The sequence below is a fragment of the Pleurodeles waltl genome, chromosome 10 (genome assembly GCF_031143425.1).
Source record: "Pleurodeles waltl isolate 20211129_DDA chromosome 10, aPleWal1.hap1.20221129, whole genome shotgun sequence".
Classification (NCBI taxonomy): domain Eukaryota; kingdom Metazoa; phylum Chordata; class Amphibia; order Caudata; family Salamandridae; genus Pleurodeles; species Pleurodeles waltl.
The window spans coordinates 576,382,945-576,404,785 of record NC_090449.1 but is presented as its reverse complement, the minus strand read 5'-3'; the positions used below and the strand labels follow the sequence as shown (position 1 = coordinate 576,404,785).

Below are 21,841 nucleotides of genomic sequence, written 5' to 3'. Positions count from 1 at the left end.
AATTACTCCACATAAACTCACTGTATTTCATTAGCAAATTATTTCATCTTCTTTGATGCAGTACTCATAGCTGTCAATATTTGAAAGCATTTACAAATAGGTTAAATGCATGCAAGACTCACTATAACTGTAACTGGATAAGCACGTAAGTAGACTCCTGGTAAACACAAGGCATATTCTGTAATTCTTAGAAATGCATCTAATACAATTCATACTCTATTCTTGCATTTGTGAAAAACATGAAACTGCGAGCAGCATATTGGATGGGTTTTGGGATTTTATAAAGTCCGGATGCTGAACCAACTCAAGCAGTGTAGAAGTATTATCAGGAGGAAAACATACTCGAATTTCATACCTCAATGTTGAATCAACACTTACCATGGACTGTCAGCATAGCTGAACTCTTGTCATCAACCGCATCACATACGTAGGTTCCCTGATCATCATATTCACACTTGTGAATTATGAGGCTCCTTTTTCTTCCCTGTGAAAATATTCCTATTTTTTTGCTTGGCCGTAATTGAGAGCCATCCTTAAAGAAAAAAAATAGGAGGGTCTTAAATGTACTGCTTACAGTGGAAACATCAACATGGTAAACAAAATATGCGCCAAAAATGGATCATGTTAGTCCTTCTTTGGGCGAATCTGTATCTGCCAAATAATAGTATAATTATGTGTTGCTTTCAGAAAGCATGTTTTAATGAACAATATGTAAATGTGCTCTAAAGTTCCCATACATCATAAACTCCTTTATTGGGGAAAGGGATAACCATATCTAGCTGCAAACGCCCTATGCTATCGCTTGGACTGAGATCAGAAGTATGATTAAGCAAATGTGCTTCATTGTATTAAAGAGTCTAAAATATGGATGATTGTCCCAACTCCTTTTATTTTATGACATTACACATATATAAAGATATACACTAGACAATGGGAATTCTAATATATGAATACATTTAAAGTGCATGTAAATAAAATAAAATGATTCTCTGCCCTTTAACAAGTAGTAAGTCTTTTTCCTACATTTCTGATACAAAGGCTAAATCGAAACTGTAGAACTTCCATGTTAACTTTAATCTCACAACCTTTTACTGACCCAGCACATCTGTATGTACTTTGAATTGATGTGTTGTTGTGTAACAGCAGAGGAGGATGGCTCCAAAAGGAGTGGCAGTGAAGAAAGTATATGTAGTTCTGAGTTGTATGGTACATTAGTGAGCAGGCAAGAACGCATCTGCTTAAGACACATTTTAAGTAACTTTTAAATTAGCACCGTGTGACTAAGGCTTGGAGGTTTCCCTTAGTAGAAAGTTCCCTTAATAGCTCATCAAAAATTTCCAAAACCACAAAACTACTTTGTACCTTAAACCATTTGACTTCCACATTGGGTCTTGAAAGTTCGCATTCAAATATCACCTTCTCCTTCTCGGGGGAGTTGATGTTATCCAATGGATGGCTGATTGTTACTGGAGGTTCTATTAAATAAACATGAAAAATGTATTTTTTTCAGCATCAGAACTCTTCTCTAGTTCGTTTTATGCCACTGTAAATTGGTACTTGGTTTTTAATAAACAGACTGCTGTTAATCATTACTATGCAGGGCTGTCATTTTAAATCATACTATTGATAATGAATTAGAAAAATATAATGTAAAATGCACAAAAGTACTTTTTCCAATCATCGCTTTATAATGTGAATTATAAGGAAGATTGACTAGATCAAAAACAAGAACATTTGAGAAACGACTAAACTTTAACTAAACATTTTTAGTAATGCTACGAAATCAATGACATACACTGAATGCTCACATTCCAGCTGCTATGATCCTACCTGTGACTGTCAGTCTTGCAGATGTACTGATTCCTTCAGCTTTGAAGGAGATTAGGCCAGACTCTTCAAGCTTCAGTTTAGAGAGTGTTAAAGAATGCTTTTTGCCGAAAGCAGAAATCCGGCAGTTTTCCTCGTGTTTTAGTTTCAGCCCATCCTTCATCCAGGATCCATCCACATCATCATGGGAGAGCTCAACTTCAAAGGAGGCAGAGTCTTTTTCATGCACTGTTACCTCCTTGAGGCCCTTCACAAGTCTGATTTGTCGCGCTACATAAAAAGAAAGAGATAACACAATTTCGGAAGCTGTAGGAAATATGACTCACATTTAGTCTACGGTAATAGCGTATACTGCAGACTTTGGAACCAGGAGACCAAGAGTTTAATTTAGTCTTCCCTATTTCACAAACATGTGGTCCTGTTCAGATCGTTGTATCCCTCCTCTCTCCTCATTTTCTTCATGGTCTGAAATTATCTACAGATATTTTCATGTACAATGTCCACTGGAACTCATTTAGTATGTAACATATGAATACTTTCATTTGCCCTACACCAAGACCAACCATATGCTCCCCTGACCCAGCTCAGTTATTACACTGGCAGCCTTATTGTCAGCCTCAGGAGCACAGCATGCGGATACCTATGTAACCAAGCTGCAAGGTCTTAAAGATGGCTGCCACTTTCCAACAGACAAACATTGTTGGGGTTGCTCAGTTGGCACACATTATTTAAGCTGTAGGCAATCTGGGTACTCCTAATTCCATAATTTAATTCTTTCAACATTTGTGGTCTAAATTGAGGCACAATACTACAAAGAGTACATAGCCAGAGAGGCTGTGGGATATAAGCAACAGTAAGTGGCTTCACATAAAAGGACTTCTGTTTGGTATAATCCACACTGACAATTTGTGACTAACAAAGCCCCCAAAGTCACCTCATAAAAGGCTAGACAGCTGAAATAGAAGTGTGTACTAAGTATCACTTGTTGGGATACTGATGATTATTTCCATTACCTTGTTCATGGGGAACGATTAGACTTTAGGAGGAAGAGGAATGTTTTCATGATCTATTAGAAGTACTCATATTGGAGAGCTGGCTAAAATATCAGAAGTCTTGATATGGAGAACCACTATACACTTTCTGGTACACAATACAGCCCTACATCTATTGTATTTGGGAGACATTAACCCAAAGGCAAAGTGGGAGGTGACCCTAGGAACAGACATACCAGGCAATAAACGGCCCCAACCAGGGCCAGACTGGGCAACCAAAAGCAGCCCTGGCAAAAATGTTCCAACCAGCCCCACCCCCTTCATCTATTCGCTCTGTCTTTCTCTTTCAATCCACGTATTCTCTGTCTCTACTCCATGATCGCGCTCTCTCTACATCCCTCTCTCTCGTCCCCCATACCTCACTCCGTGCCCGCTGCAATTATTCTCGAGGATGGGGGAGGAACTGACTGAGGCACCAGCATCAGATTTCGGCTTTCAAAACCGGCCTCCAATGGCTCCGCCCCTCCAGGAAAGTGCTTGCCTGAAGAAAAGGTCTGTCTGGACCTGGTTAGGATGCCTAGCACACGCAAAAATATATGCATTGTTCCACTAAAAGGCCATATGCTTGATGGGATGAAGGATAGATGGCCATGTGGGGATTCCAGATGAGCATTTTTTCCATACGGTGTGGAGTACTGTGAAGTTAGACCATTCTGGAAGCCTTTGATCTCAGAAGTAGCAGAAAAAGTGGACAGTGTTTTAGTTTCACGATCAGACTGGGACAGAAGATCGGCCCAGAAACCAAAATAAAAGTGGTCACCATTAGTGAATTAGATAGCTCAAAAGTTGCCCAAGATTGCAAATTGGGGCAAATGTAACTTTTAAAGACACGCTGTGTAAGTGTTTTGCAAGGTATGGAATATTGCAAGGATTTTAGCTTGCGCCAGGCAAAGTTTTTTTAGTATCAGGGGAAATCAACTGTAAAACCCAGCCCAGCAGTCTTTAAAACAGGTCCACAATCAGCCAAAAAACAGCCTGGCCAAACACCAGCCTACACACTGACCTGTAAGGCCAGCCCATCAGGCTCTGCCAGACTGCCCTATAGGCCAGACCAACCTTGTTCAGTGTGCCTACTGGTTCAGAAGCAAAAGATTGAAGTACATCACGTTTATTGACCTGCCATGCTACTGGCAAAAATAAGCCTACCATTTCATTGAAATCCACTGCAGCCTCCTCAAAAAGGGATCTGAAGAAGTGGACCGTTCGGAGAAAACCACTACCTTACTATAGAGACAATGGGGATCTGGACCAATTGCAGATGATTGGAATATGGCATCCATAGTGGTAGAATCTAAAATTTGTGCTCGGGTGCTCCCCCAGTGCCTGAGCACAGCCAGCTCTCTTTGTTTAGCCAGCATCACTTTGCTTAATATTTTCTGCCCATTTGTCGCGCCAAAGGCAAGCCTATCTGTGCGAGTCCACGCCTGGACTGTGCCCAGCTCTAGGAACCCTGGCCCTTCAGCCACCCACCAGTACTCTGCCACTGAACTCATAGCCTTGGATCTCAGAAGCCACAACAACAACTGATGCATCACTTCCCCAATCAACCGAAGGACCCTTCACCTGCTGACACTGATGCTTTTCCTGTAACATGGGACCACCTGCCCACACCCACCCTGAAGACCACAAATGCATCAGAACTGCTTCAGTGCATTCCTCTCAATGCCCAATCTCTCTGCAAACATGCCACTGAAATCTGCAACACCATCATCACCCTTTCCCCTGATGTTATCTTCATCACCAAGACCTGGCTCAGCCCCTCCTCACCCCCTGATATCCCCACTGCAACACCAGACGCCTACAGGATGATAGACTGAGACTGCACAAACACGGGAGGCATCACCATCATCCACAAAGAAACTATCTGATGCATCACCACTGAAGACGACCCCACACCAATCATGGAAAACCTCAACTTCCAACTCCTAACTGATGCCAAGATGACCATCAGAAGCAGCCTTGCCTACAGACCACCTGGTCCTTCACCTAATTTCTGTGATGCCATTACATCTTGTTTGCTGAGCATAACTTCCTCCTCGACAACCACAACGATTCCAACTACACAGCTCTCCTGGAGAACATGAGCAACATTGGCCTCCCCAAACTGGTCACTGACCCCAAACACAGAGCAGGACACACGCTGAACCCATGTGACAGCCACGTCACAGAACTCATCTGGACCGACCATGCCATTGTGAACTCCACCATCACAGGTGCCCAGGGCACCACCACCAAGCCCTCCAGCTCCTCTCACCGCAACTGAAACAGAGTGACTGAGACCCAGTGGACACAAACTCTCAAAACCATCCAGCCCCAAGCTGTGTCAGACCTAGAGCAAGCCATCTAGAACTTCTCCACTTCACCAATTGTGCCAATAGAGACACCCGTATGAAGCCAGCCATAACAAACATAACCTTAAGACAAGCCAGATGGTATACACCAGAACTAAGAATCATGAAGCACAACTGCAAACAACTAGAAATACAATGGGGCACCACCACAAGATACCCCTGGCCGAACTACCTACAAATGAGCCTTCAACAATGAACATCAGTGCATCAAGGAAACGGAAGAGCAGCACTCACAGACCGCATCGAAACAAGTGCCAGCCCCACAAAGGAACTCTTCACCATAGTCAAGGAATTCTCCTACCCGTCAGCCACAGAGAACTCAATTCACTCTTCCCAAGAACCCTGTGACACCCTCACAGATTATTTCCACAGCACGATAGTCACCATCTATAACAACTTAGACCCGCAACCCAATACTTTCAACTTTAACAACCTCTGCACACCCACTCAGACCAACCAAGCAATCACTTCATGGACTCAGCTCACCACATAAACCACCACAACCACCATCCACTCCGGAGCTCCCAACGACCCATGCACTTACCATATTTTCAACCTCAGAACCAAAGAAATCTGCACAGAACTTATCAACATTCTCAACACCTCCATCACCACAGCGACCTTCCCTGACAGATGGAAACATGCGGAGGTCAGATCCCTCCTGAAGAAACCCTCTGCTGATCCCAGAAAACTCAAAAGTTACCACCCCATCTCTCTGCTCCAATACCCCCACCAAAGTTCTTGAAAAGACCATCAACCTTGATGAACAACTGGTGAAAACAACTTGCTTGACACCTTCCAATCTGGCTTCTGCACCAACCACAGTCCGGAGACTGCCTTGATCATGGCCACTGACAGCATCAGATCCCTCCTCAATGCGGGGAGACAGCAGCCCTGATCTTTTTGATCCTTGGCATTCGACACCGTATCCCCCACCTCCGCATCAGCAGACTCAATCGTATCAGCATCCAAGGGAACGTCCTCAAGTGGATTGCCCCCTTCCTTACAGGATGAATGTAGACAATCCACCTGCCACCCTTCACCTCAGAACCAAAGAGCAACATCTGTGGCATACCCCAAGGTTCATCCCTCAGCTCCACCCTGTTCAATACTTACATGAACCCCCTCACCCACATTGTCAGATCCATGGGTTCAACATCATGTCCTGCACAGACGACACACAACTCATCATCTTGTTCACCGAAGAACCCTGCGTCACCCAGCAAACTTCTGTAAGGCCATGACCAAGGTGGCCAACTGAATGAGAACCAACTGCCTTAAGCTCAGCTCGGTCAAGACCGAAGTGCTGATCTCAGGAGAAAACACCTCCTTATGGGACAGCAGCTGGTGGCCTTTCGAGCACACACCCACATTCACACCAGTAGACCACGCCCGCAATTTCAGGATCATCATCGACAGAAAACCGACCATGAAGCGCCAAATCAATGAAGTCGCCTCTTCCTGCTTTCCTACCCAATGCATGCTTCATAGAATCTTCAAATGGATCCCTGTCAACACCAGAAAATTCCTTCACCTAGGCCCTCGTCACTAGCTAGCTAGATTACGGCAATGCCCTCCATGCCGGCATCTCCACTCAACTCCTCAAGAGTGTCCAGAACACACAGAACGCAGCAGCCAGACTCATCCTCGACCTTCCCAAACAAACCCACATTACCACCCCCCTCAGGAACCTCCACTGGCTCCCTATCAAGATGAGATGTCAGTTCAAGATTCTCACATATGTCTACAAAGCCTTACATGACCAGAGACCGGCATACATCAAACACTGTGTGAACTTTCATTAACCCGCCAGACATCTGCGCTAGAAGTCCCTAGCTCTCGCACATACACCCTGCATTTGTCGCAGCCACAGTGGTAATTGTTCCTTCTCCCACATTGCAGCCAAGACCTGGAATGACCTGCCTTTCCACCTATGAACAGCACCCTCCCTGGCAGACTTAAAAAGGAGACTCAAAACCTGGTTCTTCATTTGAGACCTTCTTAACCTCAGGTCCCGAATACCCAAGGGGTGACAGAGCTGCACTACACCATACTGATTGAAACAGGTAAATGAACACTCCCACATTAAGGTTTAACTGTGGCTGCATCAGTAGGAAAAATCATACGTCTTGGCCCAGAAACAGAGTGATGGGAGGAACAGAATAAAATAGCAAAAACAACTTACCACTAGTGATTTAATGAGTATGTGTCACCTGGGGAAAATAGAGAGAAAAAAGGAGGGACAGGACACTGACTGACTATGAATGGGCAAATTGTAGGCTCAACAGATCTGAGTATTCATAAATGAGATTGCAGGAGGGGGATACCACAATAGGAATAAACGCACTTCACCCTTGGTGTAGAGGAACCCGTATATACAGAACCAGAACAAGTTAACACTGATTTAATTGTTTGGTTATAAGTTCCTTTCTTCTTTAGTTTTTGTTTTTCCATTGATTTGTAATCACCACATAATTTGTATTTAATGCTGTGGCTCTGACATGTGTAGCTGTAAGGTGATGGGACTATCAAAACAAGTTGAACAATGAAAATGCATTACATGCTATTAAAAAATATAATAATGGAAAAATATCAATGATCTCGTAGATATTCTATGTTACTGTGTATGAACCAACACCTAGGTTAGGTATTTTAGTCTTACACAATTAGGATTGAAAAAATATCAAATTCTCCTTTCAGGTGTACCAGAGAAAAGGATGGATTTTTAGACTAACACAGAAAGCTACCAGTATTGGACCCTCTTGACAGCAAAACACCATACAGGGAGGAGCAGGATATCCACAACTATTATTATTGCCTCCCAGAATTCAGTCAGATGATCCTAACAGAGATCCCTATTTTGATTGGTTGAAAAGATGGCCAATTAGATTAATATTATTTCATGGGATTTGGATGTCACAAAAATAGGATTCATCGCAGTATTTCATTTAGCATATTTTGGAATGGAAGATAAAATAAACGCCCAACAACACTCTGTCTCTCAAAGGATAATTGTTGATCATGGGACAATATAACTGAGACAATGTTTACTTTGCTTTTTGAAAATGAAGCTGTTTTTCTTATTTTACAATTATGGGTTACAGACTTTTGATTTCTTATATTTATATATTTGCCACAGTAGGTTGTGCATTAATCAATGAATTGTAGAAGTCAAGGTGCAAGACTACTTCTCCCATCGTTGGATCAGAAATCCTTACATTGCCTTTGACAGCTAAAAGAGACTTTTGCCTACACTTTAAATTTCAGATATCTGTGGAGTCACAACTGGAAGTGAAGCTAGTTTGGAGGGCAGGTAGGGACTACTAAGGGTACAAAAGTGCATCTACCTTCCAAGTATTAAAATATGTTTCTAGGTAGTCCCATTCCTTGTTTATTGCACAAATATTATGCATTACATAGTTATTTTTATATCTCAGGAACTTAATTCCAAGATGGCAGGGAATGGTTGCTGTCAGACTCTTGTGAGGATCTCAAATCAGTCATTCTTCTACATTTCACTACTGAAGAATTTAATTAAAATTATGAAGGTCAAAGATATCTTAAGGATATGTCTTGAAATTTGTAAGCAGATTAGGGGATGAAAGGTCATGGTAGAGTTCCAAATTGGAGGGATGCATGCGAAATAAACATTAAGGCCCTCATTACGACTTCGGCGGTCTTACAAAAAGATCGCCGAACCCGCGGGCGTCACTATACCGCCAGTGCTGGCGGTATTTGTGGCTCCCTATTATGACTCTTCCACTGGGCCAGCAGACAGAAACAGCGTTTCCGTCCGCTGGCCCAGCGGAAAAGTCACATCAGCATTGCAGCCAGCTTATAATAGAGCCCGCGGCAATGTTGATGTGCAGTGGGTGCAGCAGCACCTGTTGCGCATTTCACTGCCCGAAATTCGGGTTGTGAAATGCGTGATGGGGCTGTGCCTGGGGGCCCCATGCCAAGTGCATGGCCGGTGCAGGGGCCCCCAGGAGCACACCGAGTCCCCCTTACCACCAGCCTTTCCATGGTGGTGGTGGCGGTTGGGGACTCATAATCCCCAGAGCAGCGCTGCTTGCGCCACTGCGCTGGGATTATGACCGCCTGGCAGAAACCTGGTGGGCAAGTGGTGGGGCCGCGGTATGGCCGTGGCTAATGCGCCACGGTCATAATACACTGCCGGTACACCGCCAGCCTGTTGGCGGTGTTACTGCCAGTGTACCGCCCGCCGCCAGGGCCGTAATGAGGCCCTAAGTTTTTTGCTTGCATATACCTCAAACGCCTGAACACAATACCACCAAATTTCACAGAAACAGAGAAACCACTCTTGTTTTCCAAATTTTTATGTACTTTTACTTATAAAATGTATGATTATCTGAATGGGAATATAAAATGTTCACTGGATATTAGTGGACTACGCATTTTAATGGATTTGGAATCAAATTGGTTGTTCTGACCTAAGTCACAACATTGTGATGCTCACTGACAGCCATAAAGTGCATGACTATTGTTCTGGAAAAATGTTTTGGACCCATATCCCACTCTCAAGTAGTGCTGGGGAGATCCCCAAAAGGCGGCAGGGCTTAGAACAGCACCCTACCTCACAAAAAATGCTATATGTATGAGTTCAGTGGTACATTACTTACGCATGTTGTGTTTCAATGCAAACCTGTGTCAGATGGAAATAAAGTATCACTACCATATTGCTTGAAAACTAATCTAGCCGGAAACACTACCACACACTCTCCGTAGCAACCAGAATGTACAGTACAGAGACCTATTCCCAACTACTGAATGGTACTAGCACAATTAAGACAACTTGGCATGAAGCTGTCCAAAAACAGGATGTGTCCACTGAAGTTTGATACTGGACAGCGTGCGTATGAGTGAATACTTGTAACTGGTACAGAATTGAAGAAGTGCCCAAGAAATTAATGTTTCATTGAAAATCGCAAAGGAAATAATTAAGGAGCGGCATTGCAAAAAGTATTACATAAGACCATGCTGAATAGGTACAGAGGGCAGAATGATGGCAGAATAATGTTGTTAAAAAGCTAACCCTCTGGCCAGTGCTACTGAGGTGCATCCATAAACAACACCAATTTACTACTTCTCGTCCTTTGTTCTTCACTCACTGAGCTTTGCCAGAGGTTATGCTGAGCAGAACTGGAGATCTGGGCTTGCTTGCAATTCCTGGCCAAAGAAACCATCCAGCGTCTTATGCCTTCTTAGCCTATGGTGAAACCCAGGGGAAATTAGGGGGAAGGAAATTAACTTTGTTTAATGATGAATCTGCATGAAGCCCTCCAAAACTAAAATAGGTCCACTTAGGTTTGGCCTTGGAAAGTTATGTGCAGGTTAGTCCAAGGCCTGGAAGTAGTAGAAGGTCCCAGATTGTTATTTCCAATTGAAATTCCCCTGAGAAATTGTTCATTATTGAGAATCAAACAGCACAGCTATGGGTGATGCTTATTTCATAGTGGGTGTGGGAGAATGCAGGCAGGGTGTAGCCAATGACCATGCCTAAAAGCATGCTGAGAAGGCATTGAGAGTGTGGACTCTCGACAGTTGGGCATGCTCCAAAAAGCCATATCCTAAACTGAGTAGCTAACTCAGTCTCTTTAGCATTGCATCCATGGTAATGGGCCAAGGTTGAGGGAATAGGTCACATATTGTGTCCAGTATCTACTGGGCACAGCCTAGGACTGTTCCAGCAAGAGCAGGGGGTTACAGAACTGTCTTCAGGGTGCCATTGAAGGAGGCTACCTGTGCAAATCATCTGGACTTCATATGATGAATCTGCAAGAAACCAGGTGAAAAACACTTTTACGAAAATCTGGTATTGAAAGTTGCTTGTGGATTGATAAAGTGAGGGCGGTTGTGGTGTTGTCCCAAAAGGTTTGCGTTACATTTAAATGTTCAAGGAATTATTGATGAGAGGGAGCAAAACAACTGCTGCCTAATAACTATGCCCATTGGGCACTGTGGTAGGAGATTGCAACAAAGCATCGCCAAAGGCCACTCTTTGTGAATTCTATCTGCCTCTCTGGCACAGTGAAATAATATGCATATTGGGCCCTAGCATGGGTCACTGGCCAGCAGTTACAGCTAAAGGCCACAACCTTCATCCAGTCACACTGAACATTGACAATGTTGTGCCCAGTGGGCACTAGGTATAGGGTACACGGCAGAGGGTATCAACAGAGACCAAGTTCTGGGCTTATATCCCACAAACCAATATCCCAAATATCTTATGAACTTAAAAACTCCACAGTATATTAAATGATACAATGTCTATGGAGAAATACCAATTTTTCTTGAAGTGCTTTAGACAGTTTGCAGTCTGTGGCATGGATTAAAGACTGATAATTACTTAAGAATTTATTCAGGCCATTTTGAATAAAGAATATTGATATGACTGCTCTAGAGTATTGCAGCTCCAGGTCTTTGCTGAGTTATTTGAGAAGGGGCGATGACAGAGTATGCTTAAGGGGAAACCCCTACTCACTGACTGGAACATACATGAGTTGCGCCAAAAACAGAGAAATGAAGCAAATACTCTGTGTTAACTCCAGTGTGTCCACAGCATGACCAAGACTTTGTCTACAGCAGCTTGATGATTAGGATTCTGTAACAAGGTGAACTCCTGAACGAGAACCAGGCACTTTAGGGTAGAAAGGCATCCCAATGGGAAAAGCCAATATTGGCAAGCAGACACTTAGATGTCGATCTGAAAAAAGTCATGTGGCTCTTGCCTAGTTTTTGCTATTTAAACATCTTTATGAGGGGAAATTGAGACACAAACAATTTCTAATTCACTGATAATTTTGAAAAGTCATTTGGACAAGTTTTCTGCACAGGCAATACTCTCAAAGAAGGACTTTTTATGTCATAGTGATGCAACCTTTTCTATGCAGCAGGCTCTGTGGGTTAATTGTACATCCTCCTGCTCCTTTTTGGGATTCCACCATGCCACCTTTGATAATAATGTTTAGCCTTCTCAGAAGACAACTGTGTGTGAGGAATGCCACACTCTTGAGAATCTGAATCACTGCTGTTTGAAGAACATCCATGATTGTTAATTGACCTCAGTCAGGAGGCTGCTGAATGATGAAAGCTTTGATGGAGAAGACTGGTTAACAATTTTAGGGTTTCTAAACCCAGTATGAGAGATACTTATATTTGCTTTAATTGAGAAGACCATGCCACTATTGGATTCCAGCAACTGAATTGGTGCCCCCAGACAGAGAGCTGACTATGGAGTCAGACTATTTGTCACTGTTCCCTGCTCTTGATTCTTTTTACTCAAGTTCCTTGGGTCACATAGTAGGCAACTTGGGTCACATAGTAGGCAACTAACCTTTTGGTATTTTCTCCTGTTTTTTCAGTTTTTCCCTTTCTGTTCCTCCTGTTTCCTTGTTCCCTAGGCCCACCTCCCCCTCTCTTGTCCCCTTCTCCCACTCTGCAGTCCCCTATTCTCTTTCCCTTCTGTCCCCCTTCTTCCCCCTTCCTCCCTTCTCCACCCCCTCTCTTTCCCTCTTTTTTCCCTCTCTTAGGGTGTTCTTTGTGGGGTGGGGGTGTGTTAGCGTGCTGTTGTTTTTGAGGGGCACTGCTGGGCTCAGGTTTGTTTGTTAATGTGGGGTTTTCCTTTCCGTGCTCTGTGAGAGGCTGTTCCCTGGCATGTCTACTCTGTTTCCTTATGCCCTGTTCATTTTCCTTTTGTAAGTATTTTGTATGTATTGGGAAAACCCCTGTAAAACTCTTCATATGAGAAGAGCATGTTAAATCAGGGACCAACCTAAGAAGTAAGTTTCCTGACCAAATAATCAATGCACAGGTTGTGTCCAGTACCTACTACATGTAATCACTCCTGCAAAAGTGTTTTATTAAAATCAGATTCAATTAATTAATAACACACATGAGTAGAAGCTAGGCATTAATAGAAGCTGTACTTTAAAGTGCATTTCCTTTCTAAACTTTGCATGACCCGCATTTGCCTAACTTGCTTGAATTGATAACGCTAACAAATTCAAGCATGCTTCAACTAAGTATGTTTCTATTCTAACCTTAGCATGGCCTATCATGATGCTACATTTCCTGCTAGTACAATGCAAGATATATTATCTACACTTCCCTATCTAAAGGACCTGCTTTGGAAATTCAAAACTTGCTAAACTATTCTAAAACGTACTTTTTTTATGAATAAACTTATAGTGTGGAAACATATGAAAGTAGAAATGATGAAACTGCAATGAGGTGGAAATTCATACAAAAGAGCAAATCATATGAGAAAGCACTGATATTTATCCAGAGTAACTGCAAAAGCAGCAAATTGTGATTTACTCTACACTACTCTTTGTTTTGTGTGCTATCTCAAGCCAAAGCTGTTCCATTCCCATGGACACCTCGACAAATGATTGGGTGTTTAACAATTTGTGTGATGCAATTTGAAATTTGTGAATGTTCATTAAAACGTATAAAAGATGTCCCAGGGAAAGTAAAGGTAGTGAGTGTGCACACACTCTCTCAAGTTGACTCTCTCAAGCTCTGAGCTCTTGGTGCAATTAGGATTTGTAAGATTTTCTCTATCTTTCAGATTTAGACGCTTTGAGCTCCTGCAATAGACAGATTGCTCTCAGCCTAGACTAGTCCACCATTATATTCTATTACAGTTTCATGAGTACTAATAGCTTTTCTGACTAGACTGTTCCTTAGAAAAAATGCTCTTTCTTTTTGATTTATTTAAGTAAATCTTTTACTGATTTAGAATGTTAAAATAGGGATAGACTTTGGGACATGTTTCATGCAATGTTCTGTAACTATCAACTGACTAATAAAACTTGAGAACTTATGAGAAAAACAAATCTTATGAACATAAATCAATTTTCATTATTGACTCCAAAATAAAGAAATTCTGATTGTTAATTTGACTGAATTGAGATACTGCAGTTTACACCAAGATCTCCTCTTGTGGACCAGAGATGCAGAATATTTTATACATTTTGGTATTCTCCACTCTCTCACTCCTTTAGAATGCACTTGATGGCCCTTATATTAAGGTAGGACTGAAGTAGCTAAAGGGTCACAGAATCAGAGACTCTAGTCTCAGCAACAGCCAAGAGAGGAATTAAACGGTCCACAATAAAGATTAGGATTTTGCATACATTCATAGAAGCTAATCTGACATTGGCAAAGGGATTGCAAGGGTGGACTGAGGTATACAAGTAATAAGGAAGGTTAAAAATAGTCTCTTTGCCACTGTGCTTTGGTACTAGATGTGGGAAGCAAGTAAGTCAAACACTGTTTTATCAATGCCGATGAGTGATTTCCTGTTGTGGGAGACTAGGTTTCATAGTCAAAGCATGCAGCTAAATAAGGTTTCCTGATCAGTGAATCATCAGTGTTCTAGACATGGAGAAATGTAGTTGAGGGGGGCTCACTTAAAGAGAGGAGAGCCAAAGTGACGGGGCTCTGGGTGGACCAATGGATAAGTTTCCTTATATAAGAGCTTCACTATTGTAGTATCAGGCCACCACCAGGGGTCTAGTTTAGTAAAAGGCTGGCCCGCTTGTGTTATTTTGGACTAAGGCATGGATGTCCTTTGTGAGGGATCGGGAAACTGCTGAGTGGGCTGAATTGCCTGTTAAGGGCTATCAGTTTATATGGTTCATTTAATATTGTTGTAGAGGTGAGTGGTCAACAAGCGGTGCTTTATGTCCTCTCTTTGTACAAACACTACTAGCAATTTGGGTATTTCAAAGCAGCCTGACAGAGGACAGGAACTGCAGTACACCTTTATCCAAGAATGTTCAGGTTAAAATGAAAATAAAATTCCCATCCATGCAAAGTCAGTGCTGCAGCAATGATCCACGAAGTGGGTTTCAAGGTGCTTGGACTTAGGGTTTTTTAGTTCTTCTAGCTCTCCTGGAACATTTCATAGTGGATAGTGATTTTATAACCTGTCACATCAGGTTTGACTAGATAAATGAGTAGTCCATTTGTTTAGACATTGTTGAACAAGAATGTTTGATGTGTCCCCAAGGTCCTTGTACAGTGGGATTGTAACGAGGACTATGGAAGAAGTAGCACATTTTGAAATGATCACCAATAGACTACAAAAAGTTAAAAAACACTAGGGCATTGTCCTACGAAATAGGTATGGCTGGACATGGGGCTGAGCCAATAGTGGGTCTGGCAAAGAGCTAAGGACATTATGGGATACCCAGCCCATTGCAAGTGTAAGGGATGCTGGAGACTGATGTGAGGAGTCAGGGATTGGTCTTCTTGGGCCTGCTGCTAACGGGTAAAACAAGGCACACTGCAGGGGTGTACAAATCTGGGCAGAGCACATGGTGAGAGCATAGTGGAGTGTTTGGGGGCAGATGGGCGATGGGTGGAAGAAGTGTTAGGATGATCCACTTATCTCAGACAAGTTATTAAGCCATTTTCATTGGGTCTTTCTGGGGAATATGGTCAGATGGTTAAATACATATTGATTTCCGCTTAGCCACAGACAGCAGAAACAGAGCAATGTGTGTTTATGAATAATAAGAGATGCTTCCTGATTTATTTCACTTGTGCACTTAGACATTTCAAACAGAAATGTTGGATATTAGGGCAGAAGGAGCACGTAGCATAACATGTAGCTGCAACAGGGAACAAAAACTGGAGTAGGACGTTGGAGAATTGGTACATAGGCTCCTGTTTAAATTGTGTTTGGGTATTCTACCTCTCCTATCACATGAAATGGGTCATTAGGCTGGCTTTAAAGGCCTACAATCTAGAGTGAGCATGGATATTGATAGGTAGATTGTTTCATTGATGGGGTACAAAATGAAGACATCAAAGGTGTACATGGTAATTTTGTTGTGACCAGATGGACCAAAATATCAGTGATGTAGAGTGGTGAAATATCATAAATCACTTTGAACACAATTTTCAACAGCCTATAGAGAACCTGATTAACATGAAGACAAATGCATATTATACAGGTGTTATGTTCAAAGTTCAGCAAATGAAACTTTCTGTGCAGTAGGATGAACTTTCTGTTAACTATACTTGATTCATCAACAAACATCGGTAAAAATAGCCAAAATACAGATTTATGGCTACATTAGTCCTAGACTTTGATAGAATCTGTTGATATTGTGATATTATCTGTTACACTAAAACAGTAAGTATAGTTGGTAAAGGACATTACCTTAAAAAATCTTGCACACATGCGTTTGTGTGACTTCAAAATTTTACCTGTATCAGCTCTTTGTGATCTGTGTTGTTCCTGAAAATCCTCTATAATAATTTGTTAATGATATTCCCTTTGTGGTTCGCTAGACCCCACGCTGTTAAGGAAAAGCACCTGCCAGCTTCTAGACAGCAAGAGACATAAGCAGAAGACTCTTGTAAAGAAACTTACTTTCAACAGTCAGCTTGCACTGGGTCTTATCCTCTAGTGTCTCACAACAGTACAGTCCACGTTCCGCAAAGGTTATGTTCTTGATGGTAAGGCTGTGCTTGGTCCCTTCTGACTTAATCTCAATGTTTTTACTCGGTTGCAATACAATGCTGTTCTTCATCCACTTCACTTCCTTGGAGGGCTTGGTGAGCTCTGCCTCCAGGGTTACTGTTTCTCTTTCCTCAACTGTCTTGGCTTCCAGTTTCTTTTTGAAGAGCACTGGCGCCTCTGGTAAAAGGTGAACACATAAATGAATTACATGCTGTTCTCAGAAATCTAACATATATAATCACAGAAGCACATGTGTGGCACCAGCAATTGAACCCCTGTAGTTTCCCTCTGCTTAGGTGTATTTTTGCTTGGAAAACAAGATAATTCTAATGGCCTAAGGGAATGCCTGAGAATTACCACTGCACTGCCATGGATGCGCTGCAGGGCATGGGAATCCAGGAACACCATGAGTGTTGGTGGCAACAAAGAGGTGTCCACCAGATATCCACCAGGTGCAGTGTAGTTGTATGACACAATATGGACATCAATATTATTGACCCTAAATAATACTGCATCCACTACATCGCCTACTACCACATTGTCATGGTAAAAGTATATATTATTAAGTATATATTTACCATTCTTACTTCCATATCCACTCCCCTACACTTACCATGCAAAGAAGCGGATGTATTATTGCTATCACATGAATTACAACCAGACTAGCCTATAAAGTGGCTGTGGGAGGAAGAATGTGCTGGAAGCTTAATGGAATTCAGGGTCAAGACCACGCTCTCCGCCACTAAATGGTAAGTACTGGACAGGAATCAGATGGGAACAATTATTTTGCTAATTTCATAAAATAGCAAAAATAAGGTTATTTCTCTAGTGGATAATCTGTTGGAAAGTAAAGTTATGGAAGAAACTACATTAATACTGCTTTTGGAGGATTATAAATTTGCATTCAGGCTCTTGGGCCTTTGGAAAGAAATTAGAAACTTAGAGTGTGGCCATCTTTTTTGGGTTCCCTACATTTAAGTGTGGGTATACTGGAGTGCTAGACTCTCTGAATCATGCTGCATATCTGCACTTAAACCTGAGGATTATGAGTTGTGCCTTCCAGAATGGGTAAATAACCCTGGGTAAAATCATGTATTTCAAGGGGACAAGTGCGATGCAATTCTACACCCATTTACCAACTTTTTTGAGCTGGTGATAAATTCTTATGAGGGCTAATTTCATTTCAACGGTGCAGGTGGCAGAAGGTCAGACAGCAGGATGAGGCCAGAGGTGGTATGAACTGTTTACAGCTACCCAAGTTGTGAAGATGGAGGGCCACTGGCAGTCAGACACAAAAGCATCGCTCAAGGCCCCAGGTCAGGTATTTCTGGTCCCAGGATTACTTGGTCAAGTATTTTCAGATCCACTGACCACAGGCCCGGAAACACAGGGCTACTCAGAATGGCCCACAACAGTATGCCTACAGGAACACCACTCCAGGACACTTACAATGAGGGCCAAAGAGAAACTGGTCATAGAATAAAAACTAAAACACAGACAAATTAGTGAAAACATCTAGGGGGAAGAGAGTGAGGGTGGTATTGAAAAAGTAATATATTTTGTTAAGAAATTATGAGTGTAAAGGACAGTGAAATATTCAGTAATTTATTACTTTTAAAATATGGAACCTAATGTAAATCAAGTGAGTGGTTAACCACTGAATTTATGTCTCTCACCTCGAACCTTTAGCGTGGCTTTGGTGACCACTCCTTCAGCTTCCACTGAGATGTCACCTGAATCCTCGAGAGTTAGGCCAGTGATGGTGAGGATGTGGGTTGTACCTTTTTTGGAAATTTGATATTTTTGACTCGGCTCAATTTTTAACCCATTCCTGTGCCATGTGACTGTGGCATCTTCAGGTGTGATGACACATTTAAATGCTGCTTCTTTTCCTTCTTCACCAACAACATTAGTGAGTTCACTTGTGAACTTTATAACCCTGGGAACTGAAAAGCAGAAGAAAACAGCACAATTTTAATAGTACCTGCTTTTTAAATGTTTAGCAGTAATCAGTGTGGTCACAAAATCGGATACCAAATTAAATCAAGTGTCTTAGGGCCAGATTTACCAGTCTTTCACACATCACAATGCAGCAAGACAAGTTGCTGTACTGCATGAAAGAGAGAGGGCAGAAATGTGCCATATTTATCAATATTTGCACATCCCTGCTGTCCGTCTGCTACCTACTGCCAACACAGGCACCCTTCCCCCACACTCCAAGAGTGCCTATGTTGCTGGCAGGATTGTTTTCGTGCAGGAAACGACACCTGACTGGACAAGAACAATCCTTTGAGGTGTTATCCTCTTTCTGAGTGTGCTTCAACATGCAGCACACTTAGAAGGAGGAGACAATTAGGAGAAATAAATATATTTTTCTTGTAGAGCCTCCCTTGTGTAGGCATAGCACTTTGACACATTCCCAGGTTCACTAGTCTTGGTAAATCTGGGAATATGCCAAAATCCATGAGTGCATGCATGGGAACACACACTCTTCACCAATGGAACGCCTTCCCAGGGCAAAGTAATGCAAATCAACAACTTGAGCTGCCTTGTGTCCCCTAATATTTTAACAGTCTTGAAGTGTGGCTTTGAGCTACAAGTGTACATCCCCAAGCAAATTGGACCTGAATAACTTTGGGAAGTGAATTTTGGATCTATGCTTAAATCTGCCAGTTCACCTAAAAGAATTATAACCTCTAACTGCAGATTTGTCACAACCTCCCACTACACCCAATTATGGGGAATTTCCTCTTTTCCATTTAAAAAGGACTCATTTTAGAATGAGCCCAGTAGCTCGTCTATACTTGTTTTGGGGCTGTATGTCCAAGGGTGCGAGCAATGTCAAGAAAAAAACTGACATCAAAGCTCTTGGGTGGTGTTTATAGGCGGAATGTGGATCTACCGATCACTTCCTGGGTGGAACAAGGTCAACACAAAGCCACACGATGCCATCTATCGGCACACAGGGGCTATGCTGAAAAATCTTCCAGAACTAGACTGCCACCTGGGGGTATCTTAAAGGTGATGAATCTACAGTTAGATAGATTGCCCACCAGAAACAGTGTTAACAAAGGTAAGTAACTTTTCTTTTGGATCAGCTCTGGGTGACCCTCCATCACATTCCGTAGGTCCCTGAAAAAAACTGAAACAATGGGAATGCATACATCGGTCCCTAAAACCAGATCAACCTGAAGGCAACTTCCAGGGATTAAATAAGAGGAAAATATATGGCACAACATCAAGGACACTTTCTGTTATGGCGTGAGGTGAAGAGGTCCACAGATGGTCCTCCCCAACTTGAAGAAGATCACTTCTGTCACTTTAGAATGTAGTTCCCACTTGTAGAAACTTCCAGTGAGAGGTGACTTAGAGTATCCGCTCTCACACTGAGGAACCTTGGCAGGAGGGTCATACAAAACGTTCTCCCCACTGCCTTTGTCAAATTACCTCCCAATGCAGAGCCCTCAATCTTATACTGCACCACTAGTTGATATAACAGATGGTGGTGGCTTTGTCCAACAGTATCTAAGTGGCACTACTGAGAGGAGAAATGCCTTTAAGGCAAGGTAGACAACTTGCAGCACAGATTCAGACCAAAGGTCCCTTACTGCCGTGTAATTCAGATGAGCGCCCCTGCCACTGCAGGTACCACAGTAGGGGCCTCATTCACCAGATGGTGTGTGAAAACAACAGCATGCACAAAGTCATGTGAAGGAGCAGGCATAAGATATGTAGGAATCGGGATGCTTTTGAGTCAGACATCTTAGAATCATCTCTTTAATATCCATGATCCTCTGTGGAGAAATGCCCTTCAAGAAGGTTGTGTCTAGCACCAGACCTGTGATGCTCACGTCTGTGTTGTAGTGAGGTTCAACTTTTGGGTAGTGAGGGCAAAGCCCAAATGATAAAGGAAAGTCATTAAATGTCAAATATGTTACTCGACCAGTGCCAGTGACTCCACCTTTATCAGCCAGTCATACAAAAATGGAAATATGTGGACTTCCAACCACCCTTCTTAAACTACCTCAGGAGCCACCCCTTTTTGAAAATACAAGGAATGGTCATCACAGAAAACTGGTAATGCTGAGAATCTAAAGTGACCCTTGAGTAATGTCTGGAGCAGGATAAATTGGAAGATTTAAATAGGTATCCTGGAGGTCCAGAAACAATTTCCGCAAGGCGAATGTGGCTCAGAAAAAGGATTTAGAACGTGTACTGCCAAATGAACAAGTTCAGAAGGTAGAGATCTAGGAACAGTTTCAGGCAACCGTCCTTTTCGGGGGCCAAAAAGTAAAGGGAGTAAAGTTCCCCTTTCTTATAGAGGTACCAATTTTGTAGCACTTTTGTTCTGTGGGGCAATGACCTCTGAATCTAGAATCAAGGTATGAGCCGAACAGCACATCCTGGCAGACAGAGGACAGTTAGAGGAAGGGACAGGAAGGGCAGAGTGTTGCTCTTGCTGATCAACTAGATGAGTGTTCCCCAACCCCCGGGCCGCGGACCGGTGCCGGTCCGTGGATCAATCGGCACCGGGCCGCCCCACTGTGGCGGGCGGTAAATGTTTGATAATTTTTCCGTGGCCCGCTTGTCACACAATGGGACAAGCGGGCCACGGAAAAATTATCAAACATTTACCGGGCCGCGGCGATAAAAAGGTTGGACAACACTGAACTAGATGACCCAGCCATCTGTTATAATAAAGACCCAATTGGAGGATAATGGTGTTAGTGGGGAAAGTCAAAGAGGCTTTGACACAACAGGTTCAGCAGAGGACTGGGGTGTGTGGATTTACTGCTTTTGCTGTCGACTTTCTGATCCACCATTACCTTGAAAGGAATGGCACAATTGGTGAGATGTCTGGAACCGCTGAAAAAGGGCTGTCTCAATTATAGCTGCTGAGCTCTAGAATAACCTTGAAACTTTCTTTTCTGTTGATGGAAATGCCTTGCAGGCAAACACAGTTCACACCAGTGGGCTGTAGCTCAGCTGTATTCTAGGGAGGAGTCTCAGCCTTCTTACCAAAAACGTTGTTCATCATTGAAGGCCATGTTCATTAGAATGAACAGGATATTGTACAAAAACAGGTAGAATGTATCCAGGCATGTCTGCATAAC

At 42.6% G+C, this 21,841-nt stretch overlaps 1 protein-coding gene across 2 annotated transcripts in view; it reads right to left on the bottom strand.

Moving 5' to 3' along the window:
- The window catches only part of OBSCN (obscurin, cytoskeletal calmodulin and titin-interacting RhoGEF), a 1,961,032-nt gene that overhangs the window by 1,544,985 nt on the left and 394,206 nt on the right, over positions 1 to 21,841 (bottom strand). For both annotated transcript variants that reach the window (XM_069211034.1, XM_069211033.1), the window contains 5 exons: positions 18,404 to 18,673; positions 16,638 to 16,904; positions 1,831 to 2,097; positions 1,363 to 1,475; positions 379 to 532 (listed from right to left, as the gene is read on the bottom strand). In XM_069211034.1, coding sequence (XP_069067135.1) covers positions 379 to 532; positions 1,363 to 1,475; positions 1,831 to 2,097; positions 16,638 to 16,904; positions 18,404 to 18,673 — 1,071 coding nt within the window. The remainder of the gene's footprint in view (positions 1 to 378; positions 533 to 1,362; positions 1,476 to 1,830; positions 2,098 to 16,637; positions 16,905 to 18,403; positions 18,674 to 21,841) is intronic.